This window comes from Onychostoma macrolepis, chromosome 19 (assembly GCF_012432095.1).
Source record: "Onychostoma macrolepis isolate SWU-2019 chromosome 19, ASM1243209v1, whole genome shotgun sequence".
NCBI classification, from domain to species: domain Eukaryota; kingdom Metazoa; phylum Chordata; class Actinopteri; order Cypriniformes; family Cyprinidae; genus Onychostoma; species Onychostoma macrolepis.
Window position 1 is genome coordinate 27,040,645 of NC_081173.1, and position 27,450 is coordinate 27,068,094.

Genomic DNA, 27,450 nt, shown 5'->3' on the forward strand with positions numbered 1-27,450 from the left:
CAGTAACAGAACGGTACATTATGTTGAGGTGCTAATGAGTATAATAACAGCGTTTCACTCACCTTTGGCTCGATGGTCTTCTTCTTTAGGACACTTTCCACCCTCCCACCATCGACGCTTTAGGATTTCTAATCTGTTGTTCTCTTGCAGCTGCAGTACGCCTAACGTGATCTCATCTCTGAATGGTGAACCTGCAAGAGAGTGAATGAAATTAGCTAGACTAGTTTAGCTTGTTAGCCAACAACTAAGAGGAGTTGGACTCCAAGGGTTACCTTAAACCTTTGCAAGGCTGAAAAACTTACCAACTACCTACGGCAGACAGGCTAAGGCTAGCAATGCTATTTTAAGATTAGCAACGATACACAAAAAGTAAACAGTTTTTGGCGTTTTGGACACCTATAGTGACAGGAACTCTTATAGGAAATGACCCAAACCAGTGTTGCCCTCATTAGCACTCTGGTTTAACGTGTCAGAACACATACGCTAACTGCTAAGACATGACTGAGTATGTCTCAAGTCAACTGATGTTGTGCAAATGAGTTAAATTAGCCAGTGTGTCAGAATGAAAATGAATGTTATGATAGGTTAATTCCAAATTATTTGACTTGTTAGAATAACATCACCCTTCATTAACCATTACTGTATCACAGCTAATCATGTCATGCTAATAACGATGTGACGTGAAAGGATGTGTTCATCAAATTAAAAGATGTTAATTTAAATTAAACACTGCAGATATGCACTGGAATGGATCAGCTGTCACTGAATGTTAGTTTATTTTTCATTCAAAGGCTGTGAAAGTGAAGTACCTCGCAGGTGCATGTTTTTGTACCTCAGTATAATAAGCGCAAAACATTTATTTGATGTGTCAACATCAATTACATCAAGCCCTGTGTTTAAAGTTGCAATTTTCTCATGTCATGTAAGCTAAGAAATATGCACGCTTTCAAAAACACCTTCAACCTCATCAGAGAAAACCTGCCAGTGGCATTGCTTCTTGCATGTTTTGCGCTACTTTCAGTGAAATGTCCAGTGATTGGTGAGGAAAACATGTTCAGTTTTATCCGAAATGCCATTTTTGCTTGCTTCAACAAGTCTTTGAGCTGATTTATTGTGACTCAAGTTTCACAGGACCAGTATCTGAGCACTTTGCATTGCTGTACCAGGTGAGCTACCGAGCAAGTTTACATCAGGAAAGCCATATGGAGCTAATTATGTGATGTAAAAATCAAAATGTATTGGTTTACAAAATGCACTATGAAATCACAACATAGAATTGTGCAAGGTCTTTTTTTAATTGATAATCCCCAGTAATAATAATTTATATGAAAAAAAATGATGTTTTTTTCTGGAAACTGCAGTTAATTTGTGTTTTTCTTTTATTTATTTATTTTTTGGTACGTAGAGGCATTTTTTTCCAATTAACCAAGTTATTTCTAAAATCATTGTTTTATATCTTATAAAATTGTTTGCAAACAGCTATATTTGTTAACAAGAATAAATATGGTATTTAAAACTGCACAGTTTTGAAAGGACACCAACATTCTTAGCATTTTATTACAGGTTATAAGGAATTTCTTTCACCTTCCAGCACTGAAATGTTTTGAGAAGTTTAAATATTTGTTGTTTTATTTGAAATTGACCCGATTAAACCTCACTATTGATGCTGACTATTCAACACAAAAACACATACAGTACATTAAACATGAAAAGGTATTCACAAACAATCTTACTACTGTAATGTGATGTACTTTTTGACTGAAATAGAATATTTATAGAAGTACATATTCTGATGAATCATGCAATTTCATAACATTTGTTAATGCATTAGGTACCTTTAGCCTTTAATCTATCTATATTTAAGTATCTAATATGAACTATCAAATTAAATGACCAATATATTCAAAATAATATTATACTACATCCATAAATGCTTTAATTTTTTTTCATAGTTTATGTTACTAGTCTTCAAAAAATTGAACCTTATTGTGAGGTGTTACAGAAGGAAGACATTGTCAATTTTGTGATCAATTAGTTGCTTGAAAGGTCAATTTTGATTTCATGTTTTACGGTCGAACCCAGTCTAAGGACTCTGTGGTGACACCATCTGCACTCCAGGTTGCTATGGAAGTGGATGTGGGGTGTCCATGGTGACCAGCTTCTTCATGAATGAGTGGATGAGAGGATTTTATCACTTGGCACCAGAACTTTGGAAGGCGACCTGAAGAGATGAGTTAGAACCGGGAGGAGGGAATGAATGTTTGAGCTCCTGGAAGACATTCTATGACCTGGAGATAGTCTTTGAAGACGGATGCTGCTCCTGGGCTCTCATTTCAAATCTATTTACGGGATCATGTGATTATGAGTGTATGGTGATGTTTTGGAGGGCAGTTTAGCCTAGTGGTCATGAGGTTGTTGGACCGATCTTCCCGGAGGACAGAAGATCAAAAACAGCAAGCAGCACTGGTCATTTTCTCACTGCATCTATTAACCTACTGTAGGTACAAGTTCCCCACTGATGTTTGTGAGTATTCATAAGCATCCCAGTTTCATATGTCCTGTCTTTTACACATACTCTCATAATTTTATCTGTTAAAACAAGACTTGTTAACTATGAATGTTAACAATGTTAATAGTCATTTCTTTTTCCATACTAAGTCAATGGCTACTGTCAACTGTTTGGTTAACAACATTTTTCAAAATACCTTCTTTTGTGTTCAACAGTTTACAGAAATTCATATACTTTTGGAACAACTTAAAAGATGAGTAGATGACAACAGAATTTTCATTTTTTTTATGAACTATCCCTTTAATAAATACCCACTAGTGAGTATTACATCTACCTCCCAAAACCTTTAACACCACCAACACAGTTTTTACTAAAACTCTTTAGACTGAATGGTTTGGATATCAGTGTTGTAATTGTTAACTGAAAGTAAAACAGTTTGAATCGGTTTTAGTTAACTGAAATAAAACAAAATATAAATATTAGATTAAAATTTTTTTTTTTTTATAAATAAATAATTTACCAATGGCAAAAGTACTTTTTTTATTTTTGAAAACTTCAACTGAAATTAAAATAAAAACTAAAATCTAAAAATTAAAGTTAATTTAAAATACCATGAAAGTATCACTAAAATAATAGTGTTGGACGTGTAATTCTCATATATTTCATTGCTTTTTATTGCTAGCAGTGTTTTCAATTTCTGTCCAATTAGATTTCCACTATTTCTAATCCTCCTACAGGTTTCATCAGATTTCATCAGAAAACCCACAGACCATCTCAGAAAAGAGCTATTAAAAGGTTTCTGATATACTACACTGTTCAAGTGTAACACGTCAAAGACATGAAACAATTCTTTACAAATCTTAGAGACATGAAACTTGATATGTATTGCTGCCAAGAGCAACAAGAGCATTTGGTGACAGCTCCACCTTCTACTCAAAAGCTTCATAAAAATACAACTTTTTAGCATTTTATTTAATATTATTTCATGAGTTAGAATAGTATTTGAATAGTATTTGATAGCATTTCACTGTCATGAGATAAAATGTATAAACAGCGGAAAATCTACTCTACTGATGATAGTGATAGTTTTAATTAAAATCAAGAATATTCATATTTTAAGCTCTTGTCTCACAAATGCCAAAAGTTGCTGTTGGGGATCCAATAAAGGACAAAAAACAATACAATTGCTTAGTATTTTCAGTGTTTTGATTAACTGTGCTGACAACAGTAGAAGTAAAGGCATTTTGCATTTCAGAAATTTGCTGATCAGCTTCAAAAGAACACAGAAAAATATAATAGAACTATTAGCTTGCTTAGACGTCTTTGGGAATTGGAGCAGTAGGCCTACTGTGCGAAATCACCACATGACGCCAATAACACTTTTACGGCCTATTTCACTTTCACAGCTGGATGTAAGCTTCTTAAATTTTGACTTGACAAGCCCCTTTGCACTCGAGTCCAGAAAGCCCTTCTACATTATACACCGCATACAGTGGCTCAATAGTGGCCATTATCTCACCAGCCCAATTCTTTAGCTACGATTAAGACCCCACGTTTTCTCTTTTCCTGCCTTCCTCATTGTAACACCCACTAGGGAGTATTAAAGCCCTCAATGCAAAACATATGCCATAAATTGTTTTTTTCCCTCCCTCATATCTCTGTCTGTCAAGGAGTAATGGCTGAAAATGCCAAATGTCAAAGACAAAGTCAGAATTGCTATTTATCAAGCGTTGTGAAAAATGGCAAGCCATCTATCCAGGAGAAGAATTAGAAAGAAATGTGCAATACCAGAGCGTGAAGAGATGCTATCATTGTGACAGCAGCTTTCTTGTCTGTGTGATGTTCTCTGGGCCATCATCATATTTATTTCTGGCAGAATTAAAACACTATTTTTGATTTTACTTTTGGACTTTTTATGCAGAGGGACAATGGAGAGAGAACGAGAAATATTGGGGAGGAAAAAAAGGGAGCCACAAACAAAAAAAATGCCACAAACCACACTCAAACTGGCACAATCCACTTGAGCACCACGGCTCAACATATCAGAGTATGTGAGGTAACAGCTAAGCCACATCTCAAACACAACTAAAACACAGAAAGTTCACGTTTTGCCTAATATATAAACAAATGTTGGAATGTATTTAGAATTATATATTTATACTTATTAAGCATATTTACTGCCAGAAAAATAAATACATAAATAAAATGTTTGGTTAATTAATATAAATACTGTCAATTTAAAGTGCATAATTTCTGTACCACTAGAAGTAATTTTTTCCACTTTAGTTGTCTCTGCACATTACACTTGGAAAAGAGAAAATGTTTTGGCATTAATAGTGCTGTATGTGATTTTTTTGGACTGTACTAATGCATAAAAATACCATAATACATTTGCAGATATTTAGGAAACAGTTCACAGAAAAAATAAATAAATTCTACAGCCAGTTATTCTACTTTGAGGTGCGTGTTCTGTGTTAGAATGTCTGTTTTGTTTTGATCTGTGTGGTTCTGCCCACTGCCAATTTAACCAATTGTATTTCGACAGCCTGGATTGCCAGATGACGGAAAACACAACGTATTGCAGCTATGGAAACCAGCAAACAATATGGATCAGTGACTGCAGATTGTATCTGACCTAAAAAGCTTCGGCAACCATCGAAAAAGCTACAGTTGATAAATCAACTGATCAGCATAAGGCTTGTTGCCTAACATTGTCAGTTATGCTCATTCTTTGTGGTACCTGGCAACCCGTGTGTGCGTCGAGTCTGAGGAGGAGGTGGCAGAAGAAATAACGCTGTCCAATATTTTGAATTATGACCGGAATACTCAATAACTAGCTGTCAATATTACTTACTGCACCTTTAAACTGGAATATGTCTGGATGTCAGTGGGTCATCGGGTTAGATGCCAAAATGAAAACGAGTTTGTGAGTGTACAATCCATTGAACACATCTCTCTCACAGCCTTGTTTTCATGTCAAAAATGAAATATGGTGCTACCCTGAATAATTTCGATTAACTCCTTAAATAAAGCTCTTTATTGTTTCTATATCTCTTTATTCACACCTATTCCAAAGTCGCAATGAAAGCCTGCTTCCACCTCAGACTAAAAAAATAAAACAGTTCAAAATAAGAAATTAAAGATTTAAGAGTCAAAGTTATTAGACACATTGTGAGACTCTTTCCACCATTTGCTGCTTTAGCCACAATGAATAGGAATGATAATGGCTAGCTTTTTCCAGATACTGCATTAAAGACCTCCTTGCTGGACACTCAAAAGCATTTCTACTTCTCTAAGAAGGTTAAAATCAGACTTTGATTTCTCTTAAACCTTTATATCCCACCTGAAGCCTTTCTCACTCTTTGTCTTTCTTTTCTGCCCTACTCACCCAGAGGCATGCCGATGCCGTAGCCCTTGGTGTCCAGCAGGCCTCCAATCTGTGTGAGGTTGCAGTTGAGGCGCCGGTAGTACTCGTTCATGGTGCTTTCCAGAAGAAAGGCGTACTTGGAGTTTAATACACGCGCTATGCCCTCCTCCGTGCTCTTCACGAACACGCTGGGCTGCTTGGAGTACATGTAATTCCACATGCGCTGGTACGTCTGATAGCGCGAGTTCTGAGAAAGGCGATGAAAGTCATTGGAAAAGATGGAGAGAGAAAAGAGAGGTGAAGCAGATATAGTATTGGAAGGCGGAGAAAAATCAAAGATGAAATTATATTAGCGGCGACATGAGGACAGGTGAATGAATAAAGAGGCATTTTATTGGCAGACATTGAGAGTGAACTAGATTAAGGTAACAGATTGAAAGAAAGTGAAAATGTAAGGGAAAGAAAGATGGATAATACATTATTAATGTAACGGGGAAGCGAACTTGGCCTCCAGTGTGAATATGGATGTAGCTGTGAGTCACTAGGCCAACTGCTTACTGCCACAAACAGGACATGATGCATTATGACATGAGTCAAAGAACGCACAGACTAGTCGATTAGTTTTACCACTAATTAAAAGGTCTGTTTCGACTGTCTGTGTATCACATGACTTCTGACTATCTGCGCTTGGTTTATATGTGGTGACATCATTTCGGTTTGTCTTTGGTTTTTCGGCCTGTATTTAATTTTTTTTTTTTTTTTACATCAGGAAAATATTGACCTGCACACTAGTCAACTACTTTTCTGGGTGACTAATCAAAATGAGTAGTTAAGAAAACTCTATGATTTGTGGAATTGATTTAAACTAAGCTATACTTAAAGTATTACAAAATTATCCAAAGTATCAATCATAATAAATATTAATACATTTAAATATTACTAATAATAAATATATTGTTAAAAAATAATAATAATAATAATTATATATATATATATATATATATATATATATTTATTTATTTTTTTTTTTTAAGTATTAATATTCATTAGTAGTAATAAATTAGCAATAAAACTTTATAAATGTGTAATGTATATTTAAACTGTCATTTGAAGTTTTGGGCTCAGTAAGATTATTTTTAAAGAAATTAATACTTTTATTCAGCAAGGATGCATTAAATCATACATTAAAACTTTCTATTGATCAAATGATAAAAATTAACAAAAAAAAAAAAAGCAATGATTTTTTTTTTAACGCTTATGTGACATTTAAGACTGGAGTAATGTCGCTGAAAATTCAGCTTTGAATCACAGGAATAAATTACATTTTAACATATATTTCAATAGAAAGCTTTAAAAATAATAATATTACTGCTTTTACTGTATTTTTGATTAGATAAATACTTGAGAAATGGTAGTGTATAAATATTGTCCGAATTATTCATACAAAACCTAATATTACCGTTATTGAATATTCATATATGCAAGAAGTGGGGCATGTGTAGAATTTTGTGAATGAACCGTTTCAGTTCTGCGGAAATCTGAAGCTTTTAATGAAATTTAGCCGGCAGATTCTGTGTGGGTCGGAAAATGAGTCACTAGTCAAAACTGCCGCCATAAACAGGAAGTGATGCATTATGACATAACATGTGCACACATGGTAAGCCAGTGACACAAATCTCACACATAAACAGTTTCACACAAACAAAGACATGTACCATGAAGAAGGTCATAGTACTTCCTCCTTGAATAGTCCCATACTGGATGTTGGTCTGATCGGCCAAGTCGTCAGCAGATTCGATTGGCACCTCCATCCTCTGGACCGTCAGGAAAGCTGCGAGGTTCGCCGTGTAGGAGGAAATGATGATCAGCGTGAATGCCCACCTGTTTCAGACACACACAAACACATTGTTTATTTCCTATCAGAAATATGAGTGTGTACATTAGAGACAGATGTTTACATTAGACACATCTGTGTGCAGATTTGCTGACACACACAAACATCATTCAACTAAATATTGAAAAACACCCACAGCTGCAATGCTGACCACCAGATCAACCTGGTTTGATCAAACGCAAAATAACAAGCTATGAAAACTGAATCAGTAAATAGTGTTTGCAAATTCTGTGTTTGAATTATGCAGGTGAATAGGGTAAAAAAAATAACTAATAGTTATCGCCTTACTTAACTGGTTGATTGATTACAGTGATAATTGCAACATTTTTTCTATTACAAGTTTTCTAAAATGTTAGGTTTAAATATCAAAATGAGGCATTATTTATTGAAATATGCGCTAATTTGCATACATTTCTAGAACAAAAATCTAAACACTGTATGAAGTCAGTTTCAAAATTCTAAATTTTTTTGACTAGAGTCAAAAGTTTTTACAGAGGGAATTTTGGGTATCTCATTTTGTCACTCCATAATTCAGAAACTACTTAGAACAGACAGAAAACAATATACAGTATTTTCACAATTTTGGGGGAATAAAATGTTGTATATAATCAAGCAAATTATATATGAACAAATCCCTCGGTACAAACCTTCAGGATATAGACAGGAATAAAATTGTAACGTTTGGTGTGTGTAAGTGCTACTGAAGTGGAGATTTATGGCTCGGTGTAGGAGAAAAAAACTCATTTTGAGAAAACGGCCTTTAAAATATGTATTGTCATTGAAATCTATTGACACAAATAGATAAAGTGCTATAAAAGAAACACTTAGCAGTGTCTTTAGGATGTTTTCTTTCCACTAGTCTGAAAAAACACTTTATGAAAAACCAAAAAGCCCAAAATCTCAAAATTGACAGGTGCATGAAAAAACATTGATTTGGCCCGATTTCCCCCTTAAGGCACATCAAACACATAAGACAAAAATTTTAGCACATTAATCTATATATTTATGCCAGATATTCTAACCAATAAGATCTACAAAAATTAGGTCATACCACGTTTAAGCTGGAAAACTAGAAAAGTGTAGAAAAGATTTTTTTCGTTTTATGTTTTAGTCTCCTATATGCTCACCAAGACTGTACTTTATTTGATCAAAAATACAGTGAAAACAGCAATACTCTGAAATATTATTACGGTTTAAAATAACTGCTTTCTATTTGAATATACATATTTTAATATGTAATTTATTCCTGTGACGCAAAGCTGAATTTTCAGCATCATTACTCCACAGTCTTCGTTGTCACAGGATCCTTCAGAAATATGCTTATTTGCTGCTCAAGAAATATTTCTCATTATCATTGTTTAAAACAGTTGTGCTATTTTTGACTATTTTTGTGGAAACAGTGATACATTTACTTCAGGATTCTTTTTGTAAAGGAAAAAAGAACAGCATTTATTTTAAACAGAATCTTTTGTGACATTATACGTGTCTTTACTGTCACTTTTGATCATTTGTATGCATCCTTGCCGCAAAAAAAGTATTGATTTCTTTGGGGGAAAAAAAGAATGCATTCTTTGCAGTTGCGAATGCTGATTTATGTTGTCTAAGGCGTTTCCAGTAGGAAGTTGGAGAGCCCTTCCCAACACAGTCACGGAGCTCTGAATCATGGCCAGATGAAAGGAAACTCCTGAAGTCCTCCGAGGAAGAGCTTTCATGAGACCGGTGAAGCATTTGAAACCTTTCTAAAGTAAGCGGCCTCCAAAAATACACAAGCTGCCAGATTAGTTATTTGTCATTAAATAAAAGCTCTTTATCAAATATTAAAGTACACCAATTGCAGACACACGTCCCCCAGAGCATCACGGAGTCAGAGCCATGCTCAGGGACGCAGCAGAGATAGACGCCAGCTCTCCGCTTTCTGGGTCACCCCTGTGTGGGATTAAAGTCGCATCTATTGTGTTTATTCACACCACAGATGATTAAACATTCGGCTTCCACTGCATGCACAGATCGAATCATTTCAACTCCATTGTTACTCTTCCTAAAAGTAGTTGTACAACTTAAATGACCTCAACAGCACAGGACAGAAATTGAAGAGATGGAACAGAAGACAGCTTGACTTGATAGCAGAAAGAGCAAAATGAACTGAGCAACATAATTCGAGGTGGGAGACTAATCTAGAAATACACTATAAAAGTGTGAAGCACACAGTGTATGTCGGCACACAAAACAAACATGCCCAAACAAACTTCAGTGAGAAAAGACACACTCTTAATGGTCTCTTTACAAAGAGAACAGATTTTCAGTCCATGATAAATTGAAAAAATGGGTTCCCATGTGTGAAAATATGCCCTGCAGAACATTTTCTTACTAAGTAGGTCATTTTTTGGTCGCTTGGCCAAAAAATAAATAAAAACACCTACCAACAAATAAGATATAAGCAGATATTCAGTTAGAGGCATTTCATATGAAATCTTGAAAACCTCCAACTGTGATTCATTTATGTTTAAACATGCTCCGAAATGAAGAGCTTGGTATTTATTGACCTTTAAGTAGATATTGCTAATATGCATGTGTTGATTTTTAACACCAGTCAATTAAATATATAAATCTTTATACAAATTAAATTAATTTACATTTAATATTTACATTTAAATATGAAAATAACTTTTATTTCTTAATTAAAAAAAACGAATGACATTTCTGCTGTCACGCCCCATTTTTATCATGACAAAATATAGACTTTTTTTTTTTTTAAATACTCAATTGTTCATGTTTTGTGCAATGGTAATACTGCTGATAGTGATTCTATGAATTTGAAAATAAATAAATAAATACAAATTATACAAAATTAAAAAAAATGTGTTTTAGGTTAATTGGCAAAAGTGCAGTACAATTAAGTATACTTTTCATCATTTTTGAACACTTTTAATGAATTTACTATAAAAGAGAAGTTAAAAAGTCTGGACTGGTTGGGACAAAAGCACAAAACCAAGAAATTCTGGAAAATCTAACCATTTAAGAATCATATTCTAACACTAGAAAAAGCTAGAAAAAGAAACATTTCGAAATATAATGCCAGTATAACCTTCCTTTAAAATTTTGTAAAATAAGGATTGCCTTAAAAAAAAAAATCATTATACCTTTTTAATTATACCTTAGGTTTTAGTAATTTATGTGCTTTTATTTATAGTACAGCATATAGAAAAAAATATACGTATAATGTGTATATTTATAAATGCATTTAAAAAAATTTTCAGGTAGTTTAATTTTAACATTTCTAATTTTCTAAATCTATTCTAAATTCTATGGGTTTTTTCCCCTAATATTTATATTTTATTATATTTCAGATTTATTTCAGCTACCGAAAACAGTTACTAAAAGTTGTAGCTTTAAGGCTGGAATACACACAACTTTTAAAATCTGAAAAGATCATACACTTACCGACTTTGTAAATAGTTACAGAGGAAAAACTGGGCATTATACACTAAACGACTGAGGTTCATACATTATCAGACTTTAAAGTCATTTTGCACCTTGTTGCTAAAATCGGCTCAAAATATCAAACATGTTTGATATCCTCCGACTGGATTGAATCAAAATCTGTGTGAGTCTGAGACCATTATACAATCCTCTATTTTGGATTAAATTTATCAACTCAAATCTGCAGACTGGCTCTGACTTAGCATCAGCTTCTCCAGGCTGTAAATCGAGGCAAAAATCTTGTAGCATATTCCAACCTTTAGTTTATAGCTTTGCTGTCACCCATATAACCTTTTGGATCATGTGTGCAGGGCCAGCTGGTGTCGATACTGATATTGCACCTGGTGTGACGAAGTGTCTTTAATACACACAGATACACACGCACACTTACTGCATGGTCTCTTACACCTCAAAGGAAGTACGAAACATCACCACACTCACCAAACGCCGCTGACACAGCGTGTGGACAGAGCCCGGGGCATGATCTCTGAGCCCTGCTGCATGAAACCACCGATCGGAAACCACAGGCTGTTCCCCAGCGTGTACTGATTCTCCAGCAGGTCCCTGCGGTCCCGCCAACACGGGAAGGGGTTGTACCACTCATACGGGCTCAGCCTGATGGAGGGAGGGAGGGAAAGAAACAAGGAATGAAACTGTTACCTCAAGAAGAACACTGGACTGTGAATATAATGATATTCAAACTAGATGTGTGCATATTGAGTGACAGTGCGGTACCTGGCAGCCAGGAAGAGCACACAGCTAACGGCCAGATAGGCTAAAAGCATAAATAGCCAGACAGCTGGCGAAAAGGGATCCAAGAAGGAGAAATAACCTGGCTTCCTGCCCTGTAGAGAGCACATAACAATACAAACAATCCTTTTACCACTCCTACAGCCAGAGACTCTCCAAACACTTTTCCTGATACAATCGCTGTTTGTTGTTGTTCTGCTGAGTGCATGCTTTCATATGAAGAGATTGGGTAAAAGTTTGTTTTTGATACGGACAAAACATTATGCACAATTTTTCATTTGTGCATTTATGCATTATGCATCAGGCAGGTGCTTTTATTCAAAGCGACAATGCATTCAAGGTGTAGATTTGATAAATTCATGTCTTCTCAGAGAACTGATGCCATTATATTCACACCATGCTTTACTTTTTGAGCTACAGGAATGCAAGATTTTCATGCAAGAAATGTTAAATAATAATTCAACCAAATAAATTCTTCACTAATCACAGCCCCTTAGTTACTTTTACTAACCCAAACAAGCAGTTCAGAACATCCCACAGTATATTCAGTATATTTTTTAATTTTACTGTGATCATAAAAATGGACTTTTCTTATGTGGTCGGCAGTTTTATTTGCCTTTTTTTCTTTAAACAAATTGTTAAATTATGCAGTAATGATTAAAAATAGACACTGTAAATAATAATTGAGAGAAACATTTTAATAATAACAATATTAATAACAGCAACAAATACACATTTTAAAACAATTTTTTATTGTTGTTATAAATTAGTATCATCATAAATCTTCTTGATAGTTTTTGTGAGGAAATAAGTAAACACTAATAATAATAATAATAATAATAATAATAATAACAACAATTATAAATTTTTCAGCCATATTAAACACTAATAATAAATATTTATAATGACTATTTTTACTATTACTGTTATTATTATTATTATTATTATTAATAATGTTTTCTCGTTTTTATTATAAATTAATGTTATTATTAGAAATGTTCTTGACTGGTTTTAAGAGAGAAAAGTAAACAACAACAACAGTAATAAAATATTTTAATTATTATTATTAATAATAATAATAATATATTTAATTAATTATTATTATCATCAATGTTCTTGATAAGTTTTGTAATATTGACCCAAGAATACTATACAGCCAAGCATAATATACTGTGTTTTTAAACATTTCATTTACTTCACTGTTTGAGCTATTAGCTGCATTTTAAATCATTTCCAGTGTATAAATACCAATGTAGCAGAGTCACAATTCAATATATTACAAATGTGTCTTACTATGTGGACGCGGTACAAGATACTGATGCCAAGGTTCATGAAAGGTTTGGAGAAATCGATGACCTTCTCCCTTTCTGATGTGATGGTAAATCCAGCCACCGCCAGATCCGCTTTCTGTAACAAACAGAAAAAGAGAGAATTACTAGTATACTAGTTTGATATAGTGCTCTTAGTCATTTTGCCACCAGTGCGGACGCATTAGGCAAAAACATTTTAGGTAACAAATACTATTGGAGAAATTACATTTGCAGAGGTATTTGTCACTCATGATGTCTAATAACAGAGTTAATTGGAATAAAGTAGCACATTAATGACCTTAAACACACATGAACTACAGTAAAATACTTTTTAAGACTTTAAAAAAAAAAAAATTTCTCAAGCACAAAAATAAGTGCTATATTTATAGATTAGTTTATACAAAAAAACCATTAAAGAAATGGCTGACATCTCACTGAGTAAAATCAGGCATACATGTACTTCCTCTATAATTTGAGACCAATTACATCAAGTGAGTTTCAGTCACTGAAACATTTTAAAGACTAAATGAACAATAAAAGTATTTTAAAAATGACCTATAATAAACCTGATGGACTTCCGGTACACCTATAGTACACCTACAGTACTAACTATCAACTCTGTCGTAGTGATAATTTAGCAATGTTGCTAAGCACTCATTGGCATATCGCTGTGTCAGTTGTAAAATGCTTGACTGGAAGCAGGCCTGTGATTTGGTTGCATGTTGTTGGTGCTCCATGTGTGTTCTCATGCTAAACATTGACCTTGGTTTCAAGAAGCACTCGAGAAGAAAAGCGTTTGACATTATCTGAGCTTCATTGATGAAGACAAGGAGTGGCAGACAAAAGAAAAAGGATATTTAGCACAAGGAGAAGGAGCAAAGAGATGGGACAAGAATTGAAAAGGTGAAAGTCAAGGCTGGATAGCTGGATGGATGAATGGACAGATAATAAAGGGATGTAAGTGCACTGGAAGAAGCCTGGCTTGATGGAAGAATTTGATATGAGAGTCCTTGGGTAAAAGGAAAGAGATTTATTTATTACGGGGAAGGAGAGAGATAGAAAAACAGGGCTAAAGAGTGCAATACAGCCCTTTGAAAACGGAAAGAGCGAGGGGGAGAAATAAAGCGACGGTCCTTGAGAGAAGAAATAGATACAGAAAGGGGCGATGAGGAATGGTTAAGAACAGAGAGATGGTAAAGACAGGCTTCCAGCGAGGACACAGGGAATATCGTGCCCTTGAGAGATGAAGGGAATGAGGGATACGCATGAAAAATGAAGAGGGAGGGAATAAAAAAGCACAAGAGTGAAAGTTCCTGAGGAAGGAAAAGAACAATAATGAATTAAAAAAAAGCACACTGTGGCATTATTTTGCCCTTTTTCTTTCCTTCCTCCTGGAGACAGTGTAACTAAAAGTAGTGAGGCTACTAACTTAACTGCATTTTTCAGTAGTGTGCCAGTAGTTTAACTGTTTCAAAAGTAGTGAAGGTTTTTTTTTTTTTTTGCAAGATGCAGTGTAGAAAAAAAAATGGTACATAGTTTGTTTGGCTGTAACGCTCTATGTGAAGTACAGTGTGAAAAAAATCAGGTAAAATCATATATATATATATATATATATATATATATATATATATATATATATATATATATATATATATATATATATATATATATATACATACATACATACATACACACATTTTACAAAGACATAATAATTGGACTAGTTTATTTATACAGACTTTGATGTTTTATGTATATACACATATATACATATTGTAAACTGTTCTTCTGAAATCCTCATAATTCTTGAGCCAATTTATTTTTAAACCATCGCTTCTGGCTATAATCCATAATGCTTTCTCCAGTGAAAAAGCCCCATGTTGTCAAAAATTCCCCAAAATTCACCAACATATTTTGTTTATTGTAAACGGTGCTTGATCTGTGCATATTTCTCTCCTAATTCAGACAAGGTGACTTATATTTTAGCAACCGAAGCAACGGTTTGAAGTTAAAAGATCTTAATGATGGATTTGTTTCTTCACAGGACACTAATTGATGGACTGGAGTGGTGTGGATTACTTGTGGATTATTGTGATGTTTTTATCATCTGTTTGGACTCTCATTCTGACGGCACCCATTCACTGCAGAGGATCCATTGCTGAGCAAGTGATGTAATGCTAAATTTCTTCAAATCTGTTTTGCTGAAGAAATAAACTCTACATTTACACCCTGGATGGTCAGCAAATTTTCATTTCTGGGTGAACTATTCCTTTAAACAGCTTTGATATCCTTAGCTTACATGCAATTACTGTAGCTGCTTTTATTGGAAGCTAGTAGTCTAACTTTGTCAACCTGAACGATTTGAAATAACAAGTAGCTTGCAGTTTGTCAAGCAAAGTAGTTTCCCCAACAGTAGGGGTGATCAATAGCAGTTTATTCTGCTTAAAAAAAACCAAGTGTACCCCAGATATCTCTCAATCTGCTTAATTACTGGCTAATTGATTACTGAGAGATAGCTTTGTAAACCATCAAACGCTGGTGTCAGGCAAGAGCTGAAGTGCGTGTCCATTAAGAAAGATGGGCGGTATGTGTACGCACAAGGATTACACACAAATACGTCAACAAGTGCCAACAGTACACTAGCGTTAGCAACTGTAATGGTATAGCGCCACAGGATAATTAGACACAGAAGGAACTGATTAGTATGTGTGCGTGTGTGTTGGCATATTTCAAAAGGGCTTTGCCGAGACCTGCCCACACTGGGGTTAATAGAATGTCATTACCGTTCTTATTACTGCCGCCATTATTTTTAGCATTAGTGCAAATAGCACTAATATCAGTAATCATTACTCTAATGGAAACATCAGCTGGCAAAGGTCCAGTGCGGAAATACTGCTAATTGCATTCAAACATGCGAACACATAAAATAAATTTTAATAAAAACACATTTGTGTTTTAATTTGTGAATTCTGATTTTAAAATCATATATAATATTAATACAGTTGATTAATTAATCTTATAATTATACATTACTGACACTCTATCCTCCAATTTGATACTGTTAAGTGCTTTGACACAATCTGTATTGTTAAAAGCGCTATATAAATAAAGGTGACTTGACTTAATTACTGAACATTGGTATGTTTTATCATATTGCTGTTGCTGAAGTTTAATTACAGCAATTAAGGCATGTGTATTTTTAATAGACATAAAAGCAAAAAAGAAATTGTGGTTTAGCTTTGGATTTAAACATTAAAACATTAAATAGTATATATCATATTTACATTTATTATACATTACATTTAATAATATGTAATATATTTAATATATAATATTCAATATAAATGGTTGGAGGTTATTTCAGACATTTTGATAAATGAATATACATACAATATACATGAATATTACATTAAACAAACAGCTTTTAACACTAAATTCAGATTATACAAGCTGCAGAAAAAATGTTTAAAAAATGCTATTGTTTGGCAAATATATATATTTTTTTATTCGGGTTATTAATATTAATAAATTTAATAGCTTATGAAACATTGGTGCATTATCATATTCCTGTCTCTGCAGTTTTATTAAAGCAATAAGAAACAAGGAAAGTGCATTTCCAATGGATATAAAGCAAATAAAGCTCATATTATAAAAAGCCCAAGAGTTTCATTGAGGGCCATTGTGACTGAAAAGTGTCTCTATTTGTACATAATGTGTCCACAGAGCTTAATTATGGACGTGAGCGCAGACATGCGTACCCTGTTGATGAGTTCCCCCACCATGCCAGTCCACGACCCATTAGGTTCTGGAGCTCCATACAGCCCGTCATCCACCAGCTTGATCCGGAAGGAAAACTTCAGTATGTCTGCCAGCTCCCGCAGCATATCCACACAGAATCCCTCGTACTGATCATTACCCTGGAAGTCCTGGTAGTTTGCCTTGCGCATCACGTATGGATTTTCCTATAAAACAGGACGAAGGTAACATTTAACGCTCTAATATTCCACTCTCAATTTCTATACAGTGAAGCACCATAAACGCAATGAAAGTCAATAGCCATACAGTGGAAGTGGCATTTTGATTGGTGTTAAGCCATGAAATGGCAGTAAAATCCAGTGAAACAGTGCTTCCTTGGCCTTGACATGTGAAAGTTCCTATTTGGCTGCAGATTCCTGGTTTGAATGTATTATTTCTTCTACAGTATGTTGTCGCTTCTGGATAGCAAACCTCTTTTCTTCATTTTGCAAGCACATGATGCAAATAAGATGGTTAACAATGAAGGGATGACTTGTTATGCCATGAGATTGTTTTTTTTTTTTTTTTAAACAGAACAAATACAAACATTTTAAAACAATACATTTGTATGTTATTAGGAATTGCTTAAATGTGTTTGTTGCCTGGAAGCAACATTGTATGATAGTGGAATGAATAATAATGCAGCGAATATGGATGCAATCAATGAAGGTACTATAGAAAATATCATTTGATATCAAATATCAAACTATCATTTGTTGTTTTTAATTTACATTTTGATCTTCTGTGGTATTATCCACTCTACTTTCATAATGGGACATATTTCAGAGTGAAACACTAAATTAAATTAGAAAAATGCAAGGCAATTCTTGGTGTTATCCATCTAGAATTGACTGGATGCTAAGACGTGGGTGTTATATACCAGAATGGAACGAGACCGAAAGTTGGTATAGAAATTGTTGCTTAAAACAGTGTTTATTAAAATCAGTTTGGTTAATATCATCCAACAGCCCGAGCTAGAAACTGATGACTTTTCCACAAAAAGACTAGGAAAGTGCATTAAAGGGATGGTTCACCCAAAAATGAAAATTATCCCATGATTTACTCACCCTCAGGCCATCCTAGGTGTACATGACTTTCTTCTTTCAGACGGATACAATCGGCATTATATTAAAAATGTCCTGGCTCTTCCAAGTTTTATAATGCCAGTGAATGGGGTTTAAGGTAAAGTTGGATGTATGAAGTCCAACAAATGTGCATAAATCCATCATAAATAGTGCTCCACACAGCTCCGGGGGAAGGGTTTCTTCCAAAGTGAATCAATGCCTTTGTGTAAGAAAAATATCCATATTCAAAATTGTATAAACCATGATCTCTAGCTTCCACTAACAGTCGTACATGCATTCACGAGAGAGTGGTGTTCCAGCGGATGACGTAGGTGTAGCGTAAGCTCCAGTGAGAATATGCTAGTCTCACGAGAACCAAGTTTTGTTTACAGCAGAGGAAAACCAGTCTCCTCTTGGCTTATATGGAAATCCTCCGACATTTTCCTTTACAAATCCTCATTTTGTACTTCTAATTTGTGACCGGTGTCTGAATTCTGATTTGCCTATGTCATCTACGCCACTCTCTCGTGTCCACGCATGCGATGGTTAGCGGAAGCTAAAGATTATGGTTTATAAAGTTTTAGATGTGGATATTTTTCTTACACAGACGCATCGCTTTGCTTCAGAAGGCCTTTATTGAGCCGTGTGGAGTACATTTTATGATGGATTTATGCCCTTTATTTGGCTTCAAAATCACTACAGCCATTCACTGCCATTTTAAAGCTCTGAAGCGCCAGGACATTTTTTTTTAGATATAACTCTGAATGTATTTGTTTAACAGAAGAAAGTCATATACACCTAGGATGGCTTGGGGGTGAGTAAATCTAAATTTAAATTTTTACGACTATCTGGGGTAGCATACTGTCGCTGCTGTGTTCACATTGCACGATGGATCGGCAACAAGAGGTTACACACTGCATGACTTTACAATAGGAAGAATCGCAGACAACTCTGTCTGCTCCGCAGGTGTAAATATATTGCAAATATTTCATGGGTGTTGGCAACGCATCAGCGATTCCCTCAGATCGCGTCTTTGATAATTCACACTGTGATAATTTGCCTCCGATTTCGGGCATTTGTCGGCAATTTCGCAAAACCTGTCGGCGAGTGAAAAATAAAATTTTTTAGTACATTAGTTTTTCAAAATGAATTCAACAGAACAACATAGGTTTGCTTAAATTGTAGGACAAACTTTGACAAACACCTACTTTGTGATGGCATGAATGAATCTAATCTTAAATGGATATTTCACCCCAAATTTAAAATTGTCATCATTTACTCACCCTCACCCTTTACTCAGAAAAAAGAAACTCCTACAGGTTTGGAACAACATGTGGGTGAGTAAATGATGGAATCATTTTCATTTTGGGGTGAACTATCCCTTTAATTTATGTTTTGAGATTTTCAAGTTGTAATCTAGTAAGCTTTTCTTACAATCATAAACTCAAGAAACAACATTATTACACTGTATAAGCTCTGTTTAAGCAAGCAAGGCTTCTGAATTATCTCATATCCTCCCTGATTTAAATAATGCATTACTTTTACAAACATTTGTAGAGCCCATAATAACATTTAAGACACCTTAATGCAGAATTTGGTTTAGAGAGGTGCTCTAAAAAGATTGTGCCTGTGCATGTGCAAGATTTGAATCAGAAAAGCTTGTACCAGTGAGTGCCAAATTTCTAAAAGCCCTATAATTCACAATGATCTCTGGTCTGAAATGCTCCTGCCAATGTGCTGCCAAACCCACACAGCCCATGGAGTCATGTCTGGAGAGGCTCTTACCAGTATTGTGGTGACGATGAGCGTCTTGTTGGCTAAGGTCTCAGACATGTTGATGTCTAAAGATGTAGAGTTCATAGCCAACGTGTTATTGGAGTACCAGACACCGATCTGCACATGTGAAGTAAAAAAATAATAATAATGCTTCGCTTTAATAACAAAGAAGACACAATTAGAAGTACTTTCATGAGCAGATCTGCACTGAAAGAGCTAAATCATATCAAATAATTTGTGACCCATTTAAAAATATGTTTGATCTCGCAGGGGGGAAACAGACAGGAATAAACGAGTTGAGCGAATAAGACGAGGGGATGAAGGAGAGATAAAAGAGCATGAAGCAAGGGATCAATACTATGATCAATAAGAGAGGAGTGAAGTGGTGATTACTCCAGCTACCACCCATTCATTAGACCTCACAACCTCTCCCGTGATTCCGGATAAAATGCGGAGTTAGTGTTCATGAGAATGAGTTTGTGTTTGTGTGTGTGAGCACGTTACCTCTTTGTGACCCCCCTTGAATTTCTCAAGAATACGCAGCGTGTAATTGGTCCTCTGGCCTTTGCTGTTAAACTCCACGCGGCCTGTTAGGCCGTCATACTCTACCTAAAATGTAAAAGAGAGAGAGGGGGGATTTAAACCAAGGGTAACAAACAAGAATGACGAATAGCATTAATTTTGACCTACAATATTAAGGTAGAAATTATAACGTAGGCGGTGAAAGAGAGAGAGAGACAGCCAGAGGACAAACTTTGAGATGATTAAGAAAGTTAAGGTGAAGTGTCACTTCTGCTCCACCGGGCGTCACCAAATGCAATCGCAAAAATAATGACTGTTTTCATTAGTATTGGCAAGGGAGGTAAACACTTGGAGTTATGGAGACAAACCGAGAATGGCGGACGAGAGGAGGTGCGGAGATGGTGCCAAATGGAGTGCTGAAATGATGGAGTGATGGACAAACTGCAAAACAGATGGAGGGACACAATGAATGAAAGAACACACTTGTGACTAGACAACACAAACACCGTCTAGGATCTCACAGAGTGTAATAGCTGCATTAAAATGATAAAATACAAGCAGGCCTTCAGACAGGTTGCAATAAACAATGCACATCTGGTGTTAAGGGCACGGTTATAATTGCTCTGAAACTAATGTCAGTTGTAAAATTACTGTGGCTGGGTATAATCATCACAGAGGACATAAAAGTCATACTGCATTGGTCATCATCAGGCCTGTCGATGGACGGAACAACCGGGAACATTGTCCTGGGCTCGGTGACAAAGGCGGCTCATTAAGCACTCCAGCTACTTGTGAAAAAATGCATTTATTTTAAAATTAACGTTAATTTTTTTGCATAATGTTTTTTAATCGAATTTGCATGATTTAAACTATTTATTAAAATAATTTAGTTCGAATTTTATGTCATCTATGGGCATAGATTTTGCATTTATTTTATTTATTTAGTGATTTATTTATTCATTTTATATATTATACATAATTTTTTCAGATTTAAGTTGGTTCATTTGCTGTTGTTATTGCCGTTTTCTGCATAGTTTCACAGTGCTAAACTGTGCTAAATGTTTCTTGATGATGTTAAATGATGCTCAGCGACACTCAATGCACAATAATGCATTGGCAAAGGTTTAGATTCATTGCAGAGTAAATTTAAAATTAACCAAAGAATTGTATTTATTTATTTTTTCCATAGCATGCACTGATAAACTGTGCACAACGAGAACATATGTTGAGAAAGTAAATAAGGTCAATTTCAATTTCATGTTGACTTTAACAGAGCCTATAAAAGCCAATAAGCAATGGAACACAGAATCACATCAACATAAAATCCAGATTAAAACAAGGACACTGATGATTAGGCTTCTACAGCTCATCAGAGACGACATCAAAGTGACATACAGTAAGAACAGCTGTAAAGACTAAACACTAAAGTCATCAAACGCAGCAGTCAGAAAATGGCTGCAAATGGGGTAGCCATGGTGACACGTACCATGCGCAGGTAGTTCATGAGACTGGTGCCGTGCTGCCAGATAAGTGAAGACGTGCAACTCAGAGGCTTCACTCCAATCTCCTGACTGCGGTTCAGTTCTCGCACCGCTCCGACCACCACATGCACTGCATCGAACATCAGCGCTGATGACAACTGTAGGTGGAGAGAGAGCATGAAAGAAACGAGACGAGAGATAAGCCGAGGCGAAGATAGAAAGAAAGAAGAAAAAAAATAGAATAAAGGCACGTAGAATTGAGAAAGACAGCAAATGAGGTCATTAGGGGGGCAAGGAGACTTCACGTCTGTTAGGGCCCTACAGCAACTGTCTTCCTAACAGAGGTTCCTAAAGTGCGTTGTGTGGCACACATCCTATTTGGACACATTCGAAAAAACCTTCTGGCAGAAATAACATCTCATTATTCCACAGATTTAGTAGTTACTATGGTTTACAGTTCGCATTTTTTCCCCATGTAAGCAAATCTCAGCAAAATCCGGTTTAAATAATGCAATGGAATGTCAATCAAATTACTGAAATTATGGAGGCTCTTGGAATTCTAAAAGCATTTTTAGATGCAAACGCAACCAAATACAATCACTGTTATTCATATGCATCTCCTGACAGATAAAGTTTTAATTGCTTGATTTAAGAATGTTAACAAAATCTCAACCTCGCAACAGCTCATGCAGGTAAAAGGTTTGCGTCCTAATACTGAATTGCCACTATATTTGTGACTTGTAATGTTTCTCATATTTAGTATTATTTAGTAAGCTCACCGCTGGACCAGGATAGGGGCTGAGATCACAACCTTCCCTCCATGACAGGTTTAGACTCCTGATGAACTCTAGGTAGAAAGGATGACTGCTGTTCAACATCGAGAAGCCAACGATATTTGCCTGATCATCTACCACATCATCCAACCTCAACAGAGGGAAATCCTGAGATAGAGAAACAGAGAGATTATAACACCTTTATTTAAAACAAAACATCAAATCTAAACAATACAAACAAGTTATAAACCTCATGTTAATTTACTTAGCCTAAATCATTTAACAAAAAGCAATGCATCATTTTCAGTCCAGCACAACTTTTCTACACCCTGAAACTCCTCACCCTGCTGACAAAAACAATAGCACCCTGCCCAAAACACAGTAGAAAATGTAATGGTTTTAATGGTTATAATGGGAATTGTATTGGTTTTAATGGAAACTATAATGGTGTCTACTGTTATGTGTTGGATTCTATTGGTGGGATGTTAAATCCTATTGGAAAAATGCCCAAAACACACTACAAAAAGGAATTTTGTAATGGTTTTACTGGAAAAAGCTAATGGTTTATAATGGTATTTAATGGAAGCCATTGGAATTTCTGTGATGGTTTCTATTGGGCTTCTATTGTTTTTTTTTAGCAGGGCAGATTTTTCTTGTTTTTCTATGTGTGATTAAAAAATGAATTTGTGTATTATTATTGCCTTTATAAACGTCTATTCAGCATTCTTATTATAGCCATAAACAATTCAGTTTACTAAATAGCCTAGACTGCCATTTTGGCTTGACCTAAAATAAAGTCTAACAACCCCCTTATTTCTTCTTTTGTTCTTTAAAATATTAAAAACAGAGGGAAATCCTGACAGAGAGAGAGAGAGAAAGAGAGAGAGAGAGAGAGCTACCAAAAAAGTACTGTGGACATAGAATGCTGTGGTTTTGGTATTTAGAAATAGTTTAATTAACGCTTTACTTAACATCTACAAAAATGCACATTCTTGGTATTGTGTTAATTGTTAAATGACAATTGAAATCGCTGTGCCACTAAACTCATTACACGGGTCTGTCAGTTGGTGCGCATGCGTATAATCCTTTCCTCATTACCGAAAACAGGCGCGACATTCATATACCGCGTGTGGCGTGTTTAACAGTTAAAGTAGGCTATATATTACTCATGGTTTTCTCACAGTATTTAGTATAAACTGTTATTTTTGTCAAACAGTTAACAATCACTGCTAGTCAGCCCCGTTTGCATCATCCCATTAGCGTGAGCTCAGCTGAGGTGAGTTTACTAGAATATTCCCTAACACCTTGTCAGCACTGCTTTAACGTTATAAATATTTAAATTTGACCGTTTTACGGATATAAACTCGGTCTGTATATTATTTAAAAGCATTATTAATATAGTAGTAAAGTTGCTGTAATAATTATTGAAGAGAACATAGTTTCTATTTAATTTTTTTTGACGTTCAGGGTCATACTGGAAAAAACTTAATTTGGGGGTTTAGACTATTAACACTGCAACACAGTAAAGCTAAATATAATGAGAGTAAATGTAAATATATTTTAGATTTTTTTTGTAATGTCATCACTGCATTTTTCCAGATATTTTTCTCCAGATATTGTCTTGACTTACAATGATGTAATGCGACTTCAACCCTCTGTGGTTGCAAACCTAAACACAAACCTAAACAGTTTTAATAAATTTAAAGTAAACTCAAATTCTTCAATTTAATTACTAATGATCAGATTTGAAAATATTGATTTTGAAAATCTTGTAGAAATGACAGAAATGAATGCAACAGTGACATGCAACACAATAATACAACTATTTTGCAGTGCATACAATTATATTACACATTTATATTGATCTAATAAATGTGTGCTTCACTCAAATTCAATATTTACATATCATTCAAAAAAAGGTCTACAGGATTTATAAATAGCTACATTTGCCGGCCACTTTTTGCAAATATCTGCTGCTCCCTACGGGATTGGAAAACCCTCATCCATAAATAAATAGTAATTTACTGAAGGCGATATTCAACCCAGCTAGAATTCCACTCAATGTAAGTGGTGCCCACTGGGAACGTTCAAGGAAAATATTAAAAATTGGCTCAAATTGTTTTAGAAAAAAGGGATTATTTTAGCTGTCCTTGAGTACCATGGCTTTCACCTTGTCTACCAAATCAATCAGCTCTTGTGCTTTGTTATTTACTGGCAAGTGGATAATCCCAAGAGGTACAGTAGGCAGGGAGTTTGTCAATGGTAAAGTCAACAAAGAGTTTTTCTATAGCTGTGTAGCAGCAGTAGGGAAACTATTGGTGAATCCATCAATTGGTGCCAGTGCAAAGCAGCTTTTAGGTTATTTATCACAAACGGTTGCCATCTATATGGCAGATGAAGGAGGATCCAACTCCACCTACTGTATAAACATACCCATTCAGTTTTTCATAAAGAGCTTCCCAATATGTCTGCATACATTGAGCCCCAAGAAGATTCCCAACACTTTAAGACCTTCTAGAGTTCAGGTGCATTTCAAGCAAAGCTGTGCAATGTCCTTGTCCTGTCATTGACCCCTTCAGCAGCAGTAGGCCTTTTGATTCCTCCTGAGGATGCTTGTCGTACAGTTTATGAATGGAGGTATGACAGATAATGTTACTCTCTTTGAAGGGCTTGATAATGGCAAGTGTCTTTCATCTTCCATCTGCTCTCAATTAGATTGCTGACAATGTGAAACTGACAAGAAGATGACCTTATTCCAGACGCAGACTTCATTTTAGAGACTGCTGCTGAAAGCCATCACTCAACAGCCACCAAAGAATCGAATATACATTTGCAGTATTGCCTGGAGGTTGTCTACATTTGTCCCTGTTCTTTGGGAAAGCTTGCCAAAGTCAGATTAATAAAAGGCTAAGCTTGAATTTGAAAGTTTAAATGAGCAGTTTTAAGAAAGAAAAAAAGACAGAATTTTATTTTATTACACTTTATAAAAAATGTACATAGAAAATTCATTATGATGCCATAATGGTGCATTACTAAATTAAAACATTCACAATAAAATGTAATTCAACTCATCTTCTTTCATACTCCTATTCATGTATCTTTAGACTTTTTTTCGGTTGGCACGCTCTCAGCTAAATTGCTGCCTTACTGCAGAGTGAACTCTGGCTTCCTCCCAAATCCAAAAGAAAAAGAAAAACTTCATAAAAAAAAAATGCAAGTTAAACAAATGTAATCTCTAAATGTTTTAAATATTAAATATTTGCCATTTACTAAGGCCATAAGAACCATTATGTTTGAACAGTCTCAAATCTTATCTTTCTCGATTCAGTTTGCCTCTCAAGGTCAAATGTTTTAGCCTACTTCACTTTAACTCATAACAGCCGTATTAAAATCCTAAACTCACAACAGAAGCATATGCGACCTCAAAACAAGGACATAATCCACTTCATCCACGATGATGATGATAAACGGCATGCATGCGCTGTGCATCTGTGATGAGCTGGTCAATGGCCAGGCCTGCCGTCACTGTTACTGGATGAAAGTGGGTTAAGGGGAGAAAGGGTAGTGTGTCATTGGTGAAAGTGAAAAAAGGGGGTTTGTTTACCATTGTGGTTAGGATGTACTTGTAGAAGGCTGACGTCATGCCTAATTCTGAGGCCTAGAGAGAGGAAGAAACAGCAAGAGATATGTTGTATATCAGAAATGTATTCGTAAGTTATACTACTGAGTTGAGTCATATCAGGTATCTGTTTTTCAGTTGTGTTGAATATAAAAGTCTGAAACAACAAATCAGGTACTTGTAAATCAAAGATAAAAGTTATGACATGAAAATTATTACATATTAAAATATATATTATATATACTGTAAATATACAAGATTTTTTCCAACTTAAACACAACAAATGTAATTAAAAAACATTGAAAGAAAATAAATTAACAGTAGATGTACTGTAAATATACATGATTTGTTTTCACTTAAATTGGAAGAAAAAAATATGAATTCAGAAAAAATCTAAATACAGTAATATTAATTTCTGACTTTTTGACCCCTATTTGAGTACACATACCTTCTTTAGTATTAGTATTGACACTGATGCATTGGCATCAATGATAATAGTCGCAACTTTATCATCACGGATTTCTTTCAGCAGGGGGGTGGGGTCCAAATTTTCATCAAGCATTCTGACTGAGAGTGTTTCCCGGGATATGAGGAAGTGACGCACAAGCTCCTCCAATCGCAGCAGGCCTGAAATGTAGCATAAAACCCCATTATAGCATTATACTAGGGGTGTGACGAGACACTTATCCCACGAGACGAGACGAGACATGAGGACTGGGTTCATGAGAACGAGGCGAGACGAGATTTTTAGACTATTTTTTTTTTTTTTAATCCTTAATGAAATATATAGGGAAAAATAGTCTTTTATTCAACTGAAAAACACAAAATGCAAAAAAACGTAGGTGCATTTTGAAATCAACTTGTACTTTATGAAATTAAACTTCTATTTTAATGAATTATATGCAGTAATAAACAACATGTAAACTAGAGCTGCACGATTCTGGATAAATTGAGAATCACAATTTTTTTTTTTTATAAATTGGAGATCACAAAAAAAAAAGATTAGAAAACTAAACTAAATAACGTAATTTACTAGTGGTTCTGACAAAATGTTCATTGCTTAAGTCTTTTAAAAATATATATTCATTTGAACAAAATAAAAAAAAAATT

The 27,450-nt window shown here is 35.0% G+C and overlaps 1 protein-coding gene across 5 annotated transcripts in view; it reads right to left on the bottom strand.

The window, feature by feature from the left end:
• LOC131526440 (glutamate receptor ionotropic, kainate 5) overlaps positions 1-27,450 on the bottom strand; it is a 146,702-nt gene that overhangs the window by 8,280 nt on the left and 110,972 nt on the right. For all 5 annotated transcript variants that reach the window (XM_058754759.1, XM_058754757.1, XM_058754761.1 and 2 more), the window contains 13 exons: positions 26,789-26,967; positions 26,326-26,379; positions 22,728-22,889; positions 21,954-22,106; positions 20,450-20,554; positions 19,955-20,062; positions 17,069-17,272; positions 13,294-13,407; positions 11,986-12,095; positions 11,692-11,865; positions 7,592-7,757; positions 5,898-6,123; positions 63-191 (listed from right to left, as the gene is read on the bottom strand). In XM_058754759.1, the coding sequence (XP_058610742.1) occupies positions 63-191; positions 5,898-6,123; positions 7,592-7,757; positions 11,692-11,865; positions 11,986-12,095; positions 13,294-13,407; positions 17,069-17,272; positions 19,955-20,062; positions 20,450-20,554; positions 21,954-22,106; positions 22,728-22,889; positions 26,326-26,379; positions 26,789-26,967 (1,884 nt within the window). The remainder of the gene's footprint in view (positions 1-62; positions 192-5,897; positions 6,124-7,591; positions 7,758-11,691; positions 11,866-11,985; positions 12,096-13,293; positions 13,408-17,068; positions 17,273-19,954; positions 20,063-20,449; positions 20,555-21,953; positions 22,107-22,727; positions 22,890-26,325; positions 26,380-26,788; positions 26,968-27,450) is intronic.